General features: G+C 38.4%; 1 protein-coding gene across 1 annotated transcript in view; it reads right to left on the bottom strand.

Annotated features, from left to right (window-relative positions):
- cables1 (Cdk5 and Abl enzyme substrate 1) overlaps positions 1-8618 on the bottom strand; it is a 97072-nt gene extending 88454 nt beyond the window's left edge. The window contains exon 1 of the mRNA XM_039754731.1: positions 7881-8618. Coding sequence (XP_039610665.1) covers positions 7881-8419 — 539 coding nt within the window. The 5' untranslated portion in view covers positions 8420-8618. The remainder of the gene's footprint in view (positions 1-7880) is intronic.
- Between the last annotated feature and the right edge of the window lie 7948 nt (positions 8619-16566).

Below are 16566 nucleotides of genomic sequence, written 5' to 3'. Positions count from 1 at the left end.
CCTACCAGCCTGGTAATGGACTATTCTGCCTGCTAAAATCGGGCAAAGGTTCCTCAGTCTATTGGTCCAAACCAAGAGGCTGGGAAAGAGCTTCTAACTTTACGGCATATGGCTTCTCAATCAGCACCTGCCCCACAACATCTTTTCAACATTACTAATACACTGGTTCAATTTGATCACAGAATATTAGGTTAACAAATGTATCAAATAAAGAAATCTTGAATCAGGCTTGCACAACACTTATATGCTGCAACACCCATAACAACAAAAGCATTCAGACTACCCAATGGTATGCTTTATAATGAATGCATGGTCTGGAATCTCTATAGATGACTAGTGTGGAAACAGATCAAAACTGACGGAAAAGACAAACAGCAACAAGTAAAAGAAAATGTACCTAAAAAGCTACAGATAATTTTCCTCCACAGATTAAATACACATTTTAATGGAACCAAAGTATGCAAGAGGGCCAATGAATTCTTACTCTCCCAAGAAATCTCTCAACTCCAGATTAAATGAAAATCATGGAATTCTGTGCCCACTATTAGCCAATGAATGGAATGAGTTGGTAAATAAGCAGTTTCCAAATTTGACAGCATTCACATATGGTCTAATTCAAGTTAATGGAATTGGAGATCAACACATCCTCAGAACTGTGCAAAATTGGTCCAGGATGAACAATCTTGACTGCAAAATGAAAGACATTGTATTGGAGAAAAAAATGGTTGAGTTGCTCCAATCACTGTTTGCACAATGCACTCAAATGACAAAATACCTTTAAAATGTAACAGTATGGTTTGCCAAGAAAAACACAGAGCCAGCACAAAACAGCAAGAATCTGAACACAAATGTAAGTTCACTTTTAATAATCCACAGTGGGCTACAAAATTTGGTTTCTGACAGAAATGCCACACAACTCATTTCATTGTTGGTTCAATGTGCACCACTTACTTTACAACAGGGAAAAAAAAATCTAGAAATAGGTTTGAGCAAACATGTTAAACAATGTCCTTATTAGGGTGATGGAATAAAGCTAATTTATGTCACAATTCACTCAACTTCCAGTTAGTTTACAAAATGCTAATATAACAATTAAGTTAATAAAAGGCATTCATACCTTATTGCCACAGATTTTTATGAATGGTTCACTTGAATTAATATTAGCACATTTTATATGAAGACAGCTTAATGCTTTATATGCCTTATCAGACAGTTTTCTGGATTTGTTTCTAAATACACAGAGCAAGGAAAATTTCCAGAAACTGTACTAAATCTTAATGAGGAAATTGCGGGGTTGGCAGTTATAGGATTCTTATCTTGATTTTTTTTTAACAGATGACCTTGGCAAGAAATTGGAAAACAACCTACAGTATAGGTTATGCTCATTACAAAGCAACTCTTCTGCAATGTTCCATATATTAACATCAATATAAAAAAAGAGGTGCAGGTGTTGTAATACATGTTTCAACAAGTCACAAAAGTTTAAACTAACATTGCATAATAATGTGCATTGCTAAACAGATGCAACACCAAAGAACAACAAAGAAATTATTCTTACTATCATTTATTCAGATCAAGGTTGTTTCTGAAAGTGCCAAGACAGGTTTAGGAAGATATGGAAAAGAATGACTTACTGCTGCACTGCCTAGCAGTGAGCCAAAGAACAACTGAATGACTGTTGAACAAATTTAGGCATCAATGGAAAATGTCTAGGCAGTCCAGTGGGGTTTTCAATTTAGGTAGAATTTAGGTAAAGCAACTGGTCTTTGAATGATATTGTTATAGATACTTGACTGTTTTTGGAAAATTCAAACTGGACCTAGGGCATCGATGAAATTATTTATTTTCATACACTTTCTTTAAACTATTTACTCATTGTTAAAAGGATTATAATAAGTTTATACATCACATTTCTAACCATTAAATGCAGCTTAAAGTACTTTATAAGAAGCAAAATAAGTGCTACTGAAATTATATACAAGACGGACAATGAAATTATTATAATAGATATTTAAGTGTTTAATAAAACAAAGCCAAACAATATACAGTTAATGCATCATGGTGTCCAATTTTAAAATCAGATTATTGCTAAATTACTGGTCTAAAAAAATTAATTAAAAAAATGAATCAACATTTTGAAAAGTCACATGGAAACGTAATATTCTTAAGCTTTGCTTGATAAAACAAATTATCAGATGAAATGGGTTGTGAGTCTTGTATTTAAAGACTCTGGTTTACCTTTAAAAATTAGGGATCTATTATTGGTATGTGAGTGTACCACAAAAAAAATGCAGCATTTAAACGGAGTGTTCAGCTGTACTAAAAGGAAAACAAGAGGGCTGAAACACACTAGTGGAGGCTCCCCATTCAAGAGCAGGTCGATTCAGCAAAGCACAAAGGAAAGTTGTCAATTCAGCAGTACAAAGGTCTCTGCACTCTCCACCTCTTTCCCCAACACAGGCAGAATTAGCACCCAATTGAAGTTAATATTATATGACAAATACAGTGTTAAGTGAAATACCAACTTAGCCTTAAACCAAACACGTGTACATAACTAGATAATGGTTATTACTGTTATCTCCTTTAACCAGGCAGCTCCTAAGTAAACAGCATGTAATTAAATCTAAAGCTCTGGACTGTTTACTGGTACATGAGCTGGTAGTATGCTGAAGGCATTTAAATAAAATTAATTTTGCTAACGGCCTAAGCCTTTTACACTTTAAGTTGAAAAAAATACACCACACATCAATGCTGCCTGCACTGCATACAAATGAGGTACTCCATGTAAATAAATTATCAACTTTACTTTAAATACAGTACGCCTATATAGTATCTTTCCACTTTTGAAGCAAATTTATTGATATGTTAGCAAGCCCAGTGGTGTGAGGACAACTTAATTTTGCTTGTATCACAGTATGCATTCTCAACATTCCATGGAGAGCAGTCGACGTTTTCTTGCTCAGGATGTTTTCATTTGCTGTTTATCTAATGTCTTGTGGCATGGTGCCTTTAAAAAGGCAGTCTTTATTTTACCCCCATATCAGCATTGCTTGGGATTGTTGATGGTGCTTAACTTAAAAAGCACGTGTCCATTTTTCTCCAATCAGCACCCCTCCCCCCAACCCTAGCACTGGAGTAGTTGGGTGAGTAGTTGTGCTCTGCACAAATGGCTTGGTGGATAGGCTTGGAAGGCCTGTTACAATTTTTTTAAATTATTTATTTATTTTTACTTTTTTTCCCCTCTCTCCCCCGACTATTAGATATATAACAATAATAAAAAATTCAACATTGTATTATCCAGTTTTAAAGTTTAAAAAGACAAAATGAACATCCATTTGTTGGTCTGTGGGAACAGAAGCTGATGGGGATGCTATATGTATAGTCATGAAATGTTTGACAACATTACCAGCTAAATGTGCACAGGTTGTTTATTGAACAGATTAGAAAAGGCTACAGCCTAGGGAGCTAGACTAATTTTTGACCCCTCATTGGCTAAAGCGTTGTTATACCTTTTGAGCTTCCACTGGTCAATAAAAACATGGAATAATTTGCACATCAATGATTGCTTAAATACAGTTCAAATTTACACTATCAGTGTATAACAATGTATGTGTGTGTGTGTGTGTGTGTCCAAGTCAGTGTGTGTTCCAAGTCATATTCAACCTAATGGTGTTTGAACACCATAATCTGATGCTGGGGGTGGAAGTGATTGTAGTATTATCACAAATGATTTTACTTTGTGATGTTTTACTGCAGCGCAGTTACCACTAATCACCATCAACTAAGTAAAAATCTGTTGATTTGGCATACACTCCGAATATGGTAAACACTGCATAAAATACCTGAAGGCTGAAAAGTTACTGCCCACTGCAACTTTATAAGGCCATTTCATTTCCTAAAATACACAAAACATAGAATACAACTGGGGCCTCATGTATGAACGGTGCGTATGCACAGAAATGTTGCGTAACAACTTTTCCACGTTCAAATCGTGATGTATAAAACCTACACTTGCCGTAAAGTACTGCACTTTTCTACAGTACCTCATACCTTGTCGTACGCAAATTCTCCACTCGGTTTTGCAGACTGGCGGCACCTAGCATCAAAGCAGTGCTACTGTTCCTGTGTGGTTCTTTATTTTCCTGACGCGGCTTTATAAATACACTGAAACTAACCGCATATTGTTTATTAGTGTAATGCATCTGAATGTAATTAACTTGTAACAACATAATGGTCCAGGGAATAGCCATAGTATTCCAAATACCATAACAGCTTTAGCGTTGTTACTCTCACTGCACCACCTTCTTATTTTTCTTCTTTCAGCTGCTCCCTTTAAGGGTTGCCACAGCGGATCATCTTTTTCCATATTACTCTCACTGCACCACTCGGAGTATTTATATCACTGTATCTGAGTGGGGAATCACAGCAGCAGCTGATCGGAAAGAGAATTATTGATATACAGCATCAAGCCCACACTGCCTCAGCCACAGCTAAATGTTTCAAAGCCTTTCCTGTACAGTAAGGACCTCGCGGTTCAGAAACAGTTTTATCCCAAGAACTATAAACGCACTCAATCAATTGCTCCTTGTAGAACTGTTTGTACTTATAAGTACAATTACCCCACTGTAAACTTGCACTACAGTTTTAATATTACACAACCTGCACCATTTTATAAAGCATGTATTTACATATGAGGACGGTATCATTTGTAAGATGAAATGCAGCAAAATATGTTGATTATATTATACAGATAAAACTTTAACTTCATTTAAATAATCTGTATTGTTAATAATTAAACATGTGAGGACACGGTGCTGCAGCGCTTGCATGTTCACGTATTGTTCTTGCCTCGAGCTGTATATTTGCTGAGACTGGCGCGACACTGGAAGGATAGACGGATAGAATAATTAAACACGTACTATGAAGATATTTCAATGTTCCTTAACAGTTTTGAAGAATCGTCGCTGGAAGCTTACAGATGGCTTAACGTCTATTACAGAGCTGATTGTGTGGCGATTGGGGAAAGAAAAGTAAGGACAAGAATTGAAGGTTAGTATGTTTGAAAGAGACAGTACTGCTACAATAGATTATTTCATCGAAGGTGGCGCATGGCGCAGCAGCATCTTGTATGAGACATGAACAATCACTGCGCCATCGTGTTCTTAATAACATGCTTTCATTAAAATCATCATGAAAATGATATCACGTATACATCTCAGTATTTTAATTATTCAGAGAGCTGTAATATCACGAATCTAATGGATTGTGTGTCCTGTCTTAGAAAGAGAAAGAACGGAAGCACGTAGTGATTCACACACATACAGCACATTGAAGATCAAATACAAAACAAAGCATTTAACGTGCTACTTTAGTTACGATGGGATTTGAGAAACCAGTAAATTAAATGATTTTAAGATGAAGTTTATGTTCTACTTTAATGACAAAATAAACTACATGATTAAAGCGGATATTTCGAGATTGAAGTTAACATTTCGTGCTTTTTTCCTACTCTGTGCCTTTTTTTCTCACTGTATCCTAATAAGCTTCCATATGACACTCAGACGGTGGGCTACGTCTCGCCTTTTCATGGCGACTTTGATATGTGACAACTTCTTTTTTATGTCGGGCACTGTGCGACTTTGTGAACTTGAGCTTGTTTCTCCAACACGCTATGTCAGTCGATCAACTTCCTTTTGTTGGTTCTACCACTGTATAAACTAACAAATAGTACGTTTTTCTTTGCCTCCAACTGGTATTCGCTGAAATTCTTATATTTTCCCTCGTGCTTTTGCCATTACCTTTTCACAGAACGCTGAACTTAAGGTCCATTTATATTGATTTGCATATTCAAAGAGGTGTAATTCTGGGAGGAGACGGGGCGGGTCAGAAGGCGCATGCACACGCTGATTGGGATTTATGGAGCGGAAGAACGCGGAAGTTGGAGTATGCACAGATTCCTGCCCCTGGTGTTATAAAATAATTACACTTTCCTTGGCTTTACCCACTTTCTACTGTAGAAATTAAACTAAATATTGTAAAGTAATAGGTATTGCCTCCAAACACTAATAGTGCTTTAAAAAGAATGCACTTCTAGATAGCCTGATACTTTTTGGGAATTAAATCTTTCTAACAGATTTTCACACTGAAAAAGGTGTCAATCCTTACTAAAATACACCCTAATCTTGTTGGGAATGATGAATAGTTCTAATAGTGAGAATTAGACCATACTTCACACAATCTTTACTGACCATGACTACAGAAAATATACCAGGTCAATATCTGAATCAAAAGGGATGCAGTTAGGCACCTGCTTCACTGACTCACATTTTGAGACGTCTGTTTTAACAAGGAACATTTCAGGTCTGTAAGTCATTGATTAAAGATGTCCTCATGTAGCTAAGCAGGTTAAACCACTGCTAGATGTTTCAATAACTTTCAGTGATTACTTCATGTTAAATCTTTAGTGCTACCTGCTGTCCATATAGGTAGGGATGAGAGCATCGATCTAATCTAAAGAAGTACTGTGAAACTTTGTGATGTGTAATTGTAATTTTACCTAAATTATTGTGTAAAAATTGATACAATAAACCATTTAACGCAGATGTTGGTTTATTGCATTTTTAATAAATGCTACCTTAAATTTTGTTTTCTATTGGTTTCTTTATTGGTGTTTAATGATGTGAGCCTCTTGGCCCACCACACTTTTGTATGTAAATTGAGATGCTTCATTACCTGATATTTTGGCAGGAAGAAACTGTAAACTAGTTGTGGATAATTGCATATTCTTCCATTTAGTACCAATGACCTTACAGCCTGAACTTCTAAAAGTCAGTTCATACATTAAATTCACACAAGTATGCATGAAGGGAGATTCACACTAGATGTATAGCTTCCTTTCCTTCCATGTCCACAATGTTCCAAGTTGTATTTGCAAACTCTTGCCACATCTTACTTTTAAACTTTTATACTGCACTTACTAGAATACGGCGAAACATTCAGACACAGTCTAAATGAATCCCATAAAAACTTACTATATATCATCAAAAATGCATTGATCTTGGTTGATGTTAATTTCAATAGATATACTGGCCTTCCAGCTTAGGTTTGCGGAATGCAGTCACCGATATCCAAAGATCGGAACTTAGCTATGCAGATCTGACACGGATGAAAGGTATTTTAATTTGTTTAAACACCTAGCAAAATAAGGCACTCAACTGCACATTCTACTTCAAAAACTTAATTAAAAATATCATGCGTATTCTACACATTTGCGCAAAATAAAGGTATAATTTTATCTGTGTGTATTGCTGAAAACATCGTTTTTTTATTAAGACGTTTCCTGCCCATCTCTGTAAACATCCAATTCGAAACATTTGTTTACCAGTGGAAAATTGTTAATAGCGCCATGATTTTTTTTAGCATTAATGCTCTTCTACATATTAAAAACGATAACAGCAGCTGATTTTCCGTGCAATTATTTGCAAAATGTATTTGTATTTCGTATTACTCTCTCTAAAGTTGGCTCCCTCTAAATGGGAATGAAGTCAACGTTGGAGAACGGCAGCAGGGAAGTATCCCTCACCCACGGACAGCTTGCACTATTAATTTTCTGAGGAAATCTTCCCAAATTAAATCATATTATATTCGCAACAACGACCGCTAACATGAGAAAGATGGCTATTAATGCATTTTTCAAGCTGCAAACTGAATAATGGCGATTCACTCACAATTCGCAACTAAAAAAAAACAGTGAGCAACCGTTTCCTCATTCGAGCACATGTCACGTTAATAAGAAGCTCCCCCTCTGCAGGAGTACCAATCCAGGCAAAACCGCGATCGTCACCCCATGCTCCCCTGCATCTGTACTCCACTCAATGTACCTGGATCTCTGCAGCTCGAAGGTGCCGCTGCCTACCTGCCCCTGCTCCGGGCAGCAGTAGCTCTGTGATGTGGCCCTAGAGAAAGAGGCAGGTAGAATTCCCTGAGTGAAGGACTGTAATCTACCCCTGGACGACGTAAAGGGAGGCTGGCCGGCAACATGCACGCTGCTGCTCCAGACGTCTCCTTCCAGTTCAGCGGGCAGCGGTTTGGCAAGTGGGCTCATGCTCGCCGTGAAGATGGGTCGAGAACCAAAAAGGCTAGGGTGGCTGGCGGCATATAAAGGTTGGATGGAGGCAGCTGTGGGGGAGGAAACCCCTCTGTCTGCAGAAAACACACTTCCTCGAGTCCTGACTTCCACCGACCCTTCCGCCGTCTCGCTATCCTCATGCACCGGCCGCCCGTCCAGGGAAATGTTGGTGAGAAAGGTGAGGGCGGCCTGTCTTCTCCGAGGGTCAATACGTTTTCGTGTGGGCTCCAGTCCTGGGTGCTTCAGTTGCAACGTGGTAGCCGACGGGCTACTACTGGCAGCGGCCGCCATGGTGTTTGTACAGTCTGTGCATCCGCCGCAAACCGTTTCTCAGTGGGAACGCGTGTTTATGTTTATATGGGCGCCCTCCGCCTGCAGACGCTGCAAAATGCACCTCGGAGCCCAAGGCGAGGAAGCCTCCAAAGACTAGGTGAGCAATGAAAAGGCACAGAACGCATCACGAAAAAAAAACTTCCCAAAACATACCCGCCAGCCAATAGCGAGAGGCGCGTCGTAGAGGGGCGTGGCCCGTCTCGCAGCCGCGTGGCTTCGCAGTAGTTACATAAACGTCGGGAGGGGTTAGGGCGAAGCCGTTGGATGACGATTACGTAACGTGTGTGTCGTTCTTTGGAGAGGAGGCTGAGCGTTAAGATGAACAAGGTGTGGGCACAGTCAAGTCAGCCGGGCGTAACGAAGCCCAAAACTCTGCAGAAAGATTACCTTTCATATGGAGTGGGCTTTGACTTTGATTTCGCACGTAACCATTCCAATCCCTAGGTGAAGGTATAAATTGACTACATGGAAGTATGTTCAATTCCCTGGCACCTACTATGCAATCAAATTTAAAAATTAAAATGTCACTTTAAACTGTTAATGTGCGATGAATCAAAAAGTTTAACACTAAATTATCAACAGTGGCATGAGGGGGATTTGCACTGCATCTTCACTTAATGCTGAAGCAAAAACAATTGCATAGGATGTGGAGTTTAAATACCAGTATACTGTATGCATGAGGGGTGTTCAATAATTTATCTACCCAAACTCACCTCATTACATTTCAGTGTGAACCACCCTGACTTCAACACACTTGGTCCACTTTGCCTCCATTGATTTAATCCCTTTGAAATTGAAGGATTCATCTTGATCCTAAGGTCAACCAATTACTGCCTCCTTGAGGGAAATTGATATCTGTGAAGGAACCTTTTCAGGTTTCAAAAGAGAAGATAACCAGTGGGGTCAGGTCTGGACCGTACAGTGGATGGTTAAGCGCTATGACGCCACATTACCTGATAACAGACTTAGATTTACCAACATGCCTGCTGACAGTTGACCATGACAATTCTGTTTTACATCCTCATATGATTACTTCAGTGTAGAAGTGTAGGTTTCTCCAGTGATGGCTAACTTGTATGGCATGAATTCCAACATCAGAACACCCTTTATATGCAGAAAACTGTCACCATGACTTTTCCGACTGACTGCTGCGCATGAAATTTCTTCGTGGTCGGGGACCTATTATGCTTCCATTGTATGGATTCTTGTTTGGCAAACCCATGAGTGGCAAAATATAGGATTTTTCTCTAAGAGGTCCAAGTTATTGTGACTGAATTCCTGGCTACATGCTTTCTGATCCTGTGTTAGAATTCGGGGAACCCATTGGGAAATGACATTTGATGTCATCAACTGAGTAGGGATGATTGTTTAAGCTAAAATGCCTAGTTCATGGACTATTACACCAACCTTAATGACAATCTTCCATAATCATGCCCTTTTTTTGGCACATTTACTATGAAGATGCCTCCCTAGCATGCCCTGTGTGGGGTTCAACTTCAACCGACTCCTGAGCTCATTTAAATTGCTTGACCCAAAACTTCACCTTAGAGTATGAAAGTGCATCATCAACATACACAGCATTCATCCTGCCATGAATTTCCATTGGCTTCTTCCCAACCTTTGTAAGGAATTTAATGATGGAACAATGCTCCCAATCTATCAATTTCTTTATAGACTTACAGGTACTGTAGGTGTGTTTGCCATGTTTGTCTCGCTTGGAGTGTTTGCTATGAATTGATCTCAAATTGCATGTGTGGCATGCCAGGATACATCCAGATGTCCGGTGACATGTTCAGATCTGTACCACAAATACATAATACTCAGGTAGATAAATTATCGAACACCCTTTGCATTGTTCTGTCCAATACTTATGATCTTTCCTCTGTTAAACATTTAATTCATAGCTGAAATAAAGTTTTCTTTTTAATTATTCACATTGTTAGCTTGTTACTTTGAATTTTTGCATTTTGTGCCGTATGATAAATGGATATGTAGTGCCATTCAACTGATTTTTAATTCCACTCAATCACATGCATGATTATGGATTACTTAGCCTAAACCAGTGGCATCGAAAACAAAGCAGGAATAGGATAAGCCCAGAATAATGCTTCACTGACTAATAGCACTGCCAAATAATAATGTTTTGTTTCATCTTGTCACACTTCATTGAAAAAATACCAGAGTCTTTTCTGTTCAGAACATTTGAAAATATTCATATCTAAAAAGTACTATAGAGTAATTTGAGCATATAGGCCTTTTTGTGTCGTTTGGTACTGGACTGAATGAAAAGCTTGTGCTGCACTATCAGATGCCAGTCCATCACAGAGCAGACTCAAACTTATGACAACAGCCATGGGGCTCAAAATAGAGTCCTAGGTTATTGTAACATACATTTCTTGAGGCAAATCTACATATACATGGAGAAATCATAGAAACTCCACAAAGAGACCCAACAGGGTTTGAGTCTAGGACTCCAAATGTATGAGGCTGCCAGTGCCAACCATTGCATCATGCAGGTGGCTTAAAGCAAATGCAAAATACTGGATCTTTAATTTATCTGAACACAGAAAAAAACTCAAATTGTTGTTGTGCAAATTTGTATTTCTTTGAATAAGCATTAACATGAAGATGACATATATGTAGCCTAGAGAGATCTAAATTAAAAACATGGCATATTATTTTTGAAAAGCTAAATAAACATAAAAAAAGAAGAGCATTAATATCCTGCTGTAAAATAACACTCAAGATGGAAACATTATGAATATCACACTTGACAAAGTATCAACAGCTGAAATGTCACATCTCATATTTGTGTAAATTTGGCCATTAGCAAGTTTCAAAATACAGTATGCTCCTGTGTTCTTGTTGAAGAATTTATTTTAAAGCAACAACTGGGATCCACTGTATTAATTCTTTTCATAATTCTAAACACCCAGAGTCATTTTGCCTCCTAATCTCCGGTAGTCTAAACTGAAAAGATTCAACTCAAAGCTCATTACACCCTTTCTCAATTTTTTTATTTTTAATAAATTTTAATAAATTTGCAAAAACCACAAGTAAACTTTTTTCACATTGTCATTATGGGTGTTGTGTGTAGAATTCTGAGGAAAAAAATGAATTTAATCCATTTTGGAATAAAGCTGTAACATAACAAAAATGTGTAAAAAATGATGCACTGTGTGTGTGTGTGTATATATATATATATATATATATATATATATATATATATACTAGCAAAATACGGCATAGGCTAAGTATTGCATTAAAATTTTTATTAAGAAGAAAATTAAACCTTTTTAAACTGAGGGAAAATATGCCAATAATTATTTGTTAAGGATCTCTTTGTATACCATGTTGTCAGTTCGGCCCTCCGGTTGTAATATGACCAAGCTGAGTGCTGAGCTTACTCTTAAGGATGCAACGTACAGTTGGCCATGTGAAAAGTAATCTTGTCTCAAATCTCACAGATTGGATTGCTGCTGTCCTAATCGGTTTGAGTTTTATGGTTTGTTTCAATTACGACAGTATTTGCAGGATTTGTTGTGTTGAAGCGACATTTGGCATCTGTCAAGCGTTGTAAGCACACAACCAGTTTCATCGATAAAATCACATCCAGCTTTTGAGAGTTTAAACATTCATAAACATCAAAGTGTCCACTACTGAAATCGTCACCTGTGAATCTAAGATGTTTAAGAGGCATTGGTGGTTGTCTAAAGGTGTAAAATATTTGGCCATTTCAGTACACTTGAAAGCAACAACCGAACAATTCAGTGGCAGCCATCAACTCACATGCAGAACCATAGGTGAAGGGCTTAAGCATTTCACTCTTATAGTGCTCCTGTGTAGTATAATTATCTCCTGTACCATCATCAGTCCACACCTTGAATCTGTCCCAGTCATTCAATACATAAGACACAATGTTCCTCCAGATATCAAGAGTGAGCCTGATATGGCCGTGCAATATGATCATCTCGATAGACATGGTAATGGGGGTTGGAATGATAAAGGAAATGGGTACCTGAGCAATGTAAAGTAAGTGTAAAATACCTATACAATAACTATAATTGTAATAAACAAACAATAAAACAGCGGAGAAGCCGTGGATTAAACAAAAAGGGTGTAGTTATCAGTACGGAGACGTGAATCCCGTGGCGAAGCAAGGAAGGGAATGTAGAGACCGGAGTGACGGACGGTCTTATATAGGCAGGCAGCCAACAACGTGGGAGGCGTTGGGATGGGGGACGCAACACCACCTCACACGGCGACCGAGGCTGGCTAAGGACGTATATATGTACGTAAGTAGGATTCAGTTAGCGTTGGGAACCCGTTTACCAAATTTCTTGAAGATGGGCCCATAAGTAACAAAGACTGTTTAAAAGTTCAATATGTCGGCCGACAGTGGCATCATACCACCGAAATAAGTACGTACATTGGTTTCGGTTAGCTCAGGGAAGCCGCCTACCAAATTTCGAGAAGATGGGGCCATAAATAAGAAAGTTCAACATGGTGTACATTGTTGACCGTTATGACCGTTACGCGTAGAATTTTGAAATGAAACCTGCTTAACTGTTGTAAGTAAGCTGTAAGGAATGAGCCTGCCAAATTTCAGCACTCTACATCCACGGGAAGTTGGAGAATTAGTGACATTGGAAAGTTCAATATGGCGGCCGACAGTGGTGTCATACCAACAAAATAAGTACAGACATCGGTTTTGGTTAGCGCAGGGAAGCCAACTACCAAATTTCGTGAAGATGGGGTCAGCCTTCTACCTACACGGGAAGTTTGAAAATTGGCGACGTTGGAAAGTTCAATATGGTGGCCAACAGTGGCGTCATACCATCGAAATAAGTACGTACAGCGGTTTCGGTTAGCGCAGGGAAGCCGCCTACCAAATTTCGTGAAGATGGGGCCATAAATAAGAAAGTTCAACATGGCGGACGTTGTCAACCGTTATGACCGTTACGTGTTGAATTTCGAAATGAAACCTGCGTAACTTTTGTAAGTATGCTGTAAGGAATAAGCCTGCCAAATTTGAGAGAGTCAGTCAGTGAGGGCTTTGCCTTTTATTATTATAAAATATATAATATATAAATATATTATATTATCTATACTAATAAAAGGCAAAGCCCTCACTCACTCACTCACTCATCACTAATTCTCCAACTTCCAGTGTGGGTGGAAGGCTGAAATTTGGCAGGTTCATTCCTTACAGCTTCCTTACAAAAGTTGGGCAGGTTTTTTATCGAAATTCTACGCGTAATGGTCATAACTGGAAGCTGTTTTTCCATTTACTGTAATGGAGATGAGCTTGAACGCCGTGGGGCGGAGTTTCGTGTGACATCATCACGCCTCCCGTAATCGCGCAGTACATAGAAAACCAGGAAGACCTCAAAAGCGCTGAAGAAAACATGCATTATATAATTGAGAAGGCAGCGAAACAATAAGAAGCGGCGAGTGACATATACAACCATATTCATGAGTTCTGCTACTGGAAACAAAGCACGATGTAAACCTACACTTTAAATTAAGTTCATAGACAGGCTGCGCTGGCGTTTGTAATTTAGTGCCTGCCCATATAAGGCCGTCCGTCAGCGGCAATCCAATAGCAAACTCCCACTAAATATTCACGGGTGAAGGACTGTGTTTATGGAGAGGAAGATGAGATGGTCAGGGTGGTGTTTGACACAAACTCAGCGAAACTGCGAGAGAAAGTTTTAAGTGCCAGGACTAAGGTAACATTAAATACAGCCATGGACATAGCGAGATGGCACCAGCACAGCTGGGAACCTTGATGCATGTACACGAGCGCTCACGTGAACTGGCGCAGTGCACAGATAAAAGCAACAGTTCCAAAAGCTGAACAAAACCGAATTACACAATTGAAAAGGCAGCAAAAATATGAAGCGTCTGATAAGCATATTCATAAATCCAGCTACTGCGGAAACAAAGCACACGGTGGAAAAAGTCAATGTCCGCTAAAGGAAGACAGTGTAAAAAACCCGTGCATGCAGTGTGTCAGGTCTCAGATAAAGAAGAAGGCGAGCTGTTTATTGATGCAGTAAGAAGCGAATCGATGAATGAAACCTGTCATCTTTACAGCGATTGACAAACACGGAATGTAACTTGAACACAACACATCCTACAAATACGAACCTGATTGAAAGAAATAATGATAATCAAATCCTTGATGACAGCAACACTCAGTAACACTCACAAAACAAATACTGTATATTGACAGTCATGTTACGTTATTTTTAAAATGTTCCCTTTTCTTTTCTAGCTTTTTAACACACTACTTCTCGCTGCGATCGCGGGTATATATATATATATATATATATAACCCGATCTACATACTCGAATAATGGATACTTTATTCGCCATCAATGATTGTTTTGGTAAAGCCATACTCAGTGTATTCATTAGATGAGCGGTAAAAAGTAACAGCGAGGGAGGATGCAGGCTGTAGTCTTGGCGTCAACTCTATCTGAATTGCGATCACATTTGAAAAATATATCTTTTCAAGTTCTATTTAGTCCATATGTGTCAAACTCAAGGGCGGGCCACATCCGCCCGGCGTGTAATTATATCCGGCCCGAGATCATTTTATATACTGTATTATTGTTATTAAAGCCGGGTATATGAAGCGCTGGTAACACAATAAACTACAGATCCCATAATGCAGCGCTTCAGCCGCCTTGCCGAACAAGTTATTGCGAAGCTAGCTCACACGATGCTGAAGAGAAAAGTTGATTCTGAAAATAGAGCCTTTAAAAACCGATGGGAGGCTGAGTATATGTTTACTGAACCCGTGTGTCTCATTTGTGGAGCTAATGTGGCTGTAATTACAGAATTTAATCTAAGGCGGCACTATGAGATAAAACATCAGGGTAACCTGAATGCAATGCAGAAGATACAGAAAGCAGCATAATTAAATAAGAATCTGACACTTCAGCGGACGTTTTAACCCGTGCACAATCACAAAGTGATTTCAAGTGAAGCTGCTTTTATGGGAGACACAAATGCACCAGTGCACCTTGCCCCACTTTCCCTGTTGCCAAGTAATGTTAAACCAAGTCGTCACTACGGTGTTCCCAAATCGCACTTTGCTGATAAACTGCGCACTGCGCACTGAGTTTGCGGCGCTTTGGTGACTTTGAAGAACAAAAAGTCCGTCTACATGCGGCTCGAACCTTGTGCATGTTTGGTAGCACATATCTGTGTGAGAAGCTCTTCTCAGTGATAAAGACTAACAAAACAGCACACAGGAGTCGCCTCACTGATGAGCACCTGCAATCCATCCTGAGAATCTCCACAACACAGAACCTCACACAAACAGAAACGAACCTGTGGCCAAAAAGATGCCAGGCGTCCAGCTCTAAAATGACATATGAGCAAAGACAACTGAATGATTTGATTTGTTATTGCTGAAAGGAACACATTTTATTTATATTTCCAGGTTTTGTTATGCAGCATGTTCATATTTGAATTTGTATAATTTTGACAGGATATATTTTTATGGAGAGCAAAATCTTTTGGGATATTTAAAATCTAAGTTTATTTTTATATAAAATTACATAAGAGTAAAGAAATTTGAATGTTTGTTCTTTTAACGTTTACTTTATTTCTAACTTGTATAATTTAGACAGGATATATTTTTATGGAGAGCAAAATATTATAAGTTGTTTAAGGTTTGAGTTGATTTATTCACGAATAATATTCCTGTCTGTTTTACCATTCCTACCAAAGATATTTCTGTCGACTAAATAAAAATTCCTTCTATTTAAAATTTAAATAGAACTTGAACAAATCTGATAGTTCATAATATCCACGCAGACTTGCGTAAGAGCGGAGTCATCCGTTTTAACAAATGCAGCGTATTGCACTGATCTGAAATAGCTGTGTGTGTATATATGTAGATATGTATGTATATGTATATATGTTTATATATGTGTGTGTGTATGTATGTATATATGTATTTGTGTGTATATATGTGTGTGTATGTATGTATATATATATATATATATATGTATATGTATGTATGTATGTGTGTATGGATTTATGTGTGTGTGTATATGTATGTGTATATATGTAGATATATATGTATG

Source organism: Polypterus senegalus, chromosome 5, assembly GCF_016835505.1.
Source record: "Polypterus senegalus isolate Bchr_013 chromosome 5, ASM1683550v1, whole genome shotgun sequence".
NCBI lineage: Eukaryota > Metazoa > Chordata > Cladistia > Polypteriformes > Polypteridae > Polypterus > Polypterus senegalus.
This window is presented reverse-complemented; position numbering and strand designations above follow the sequence as displayed.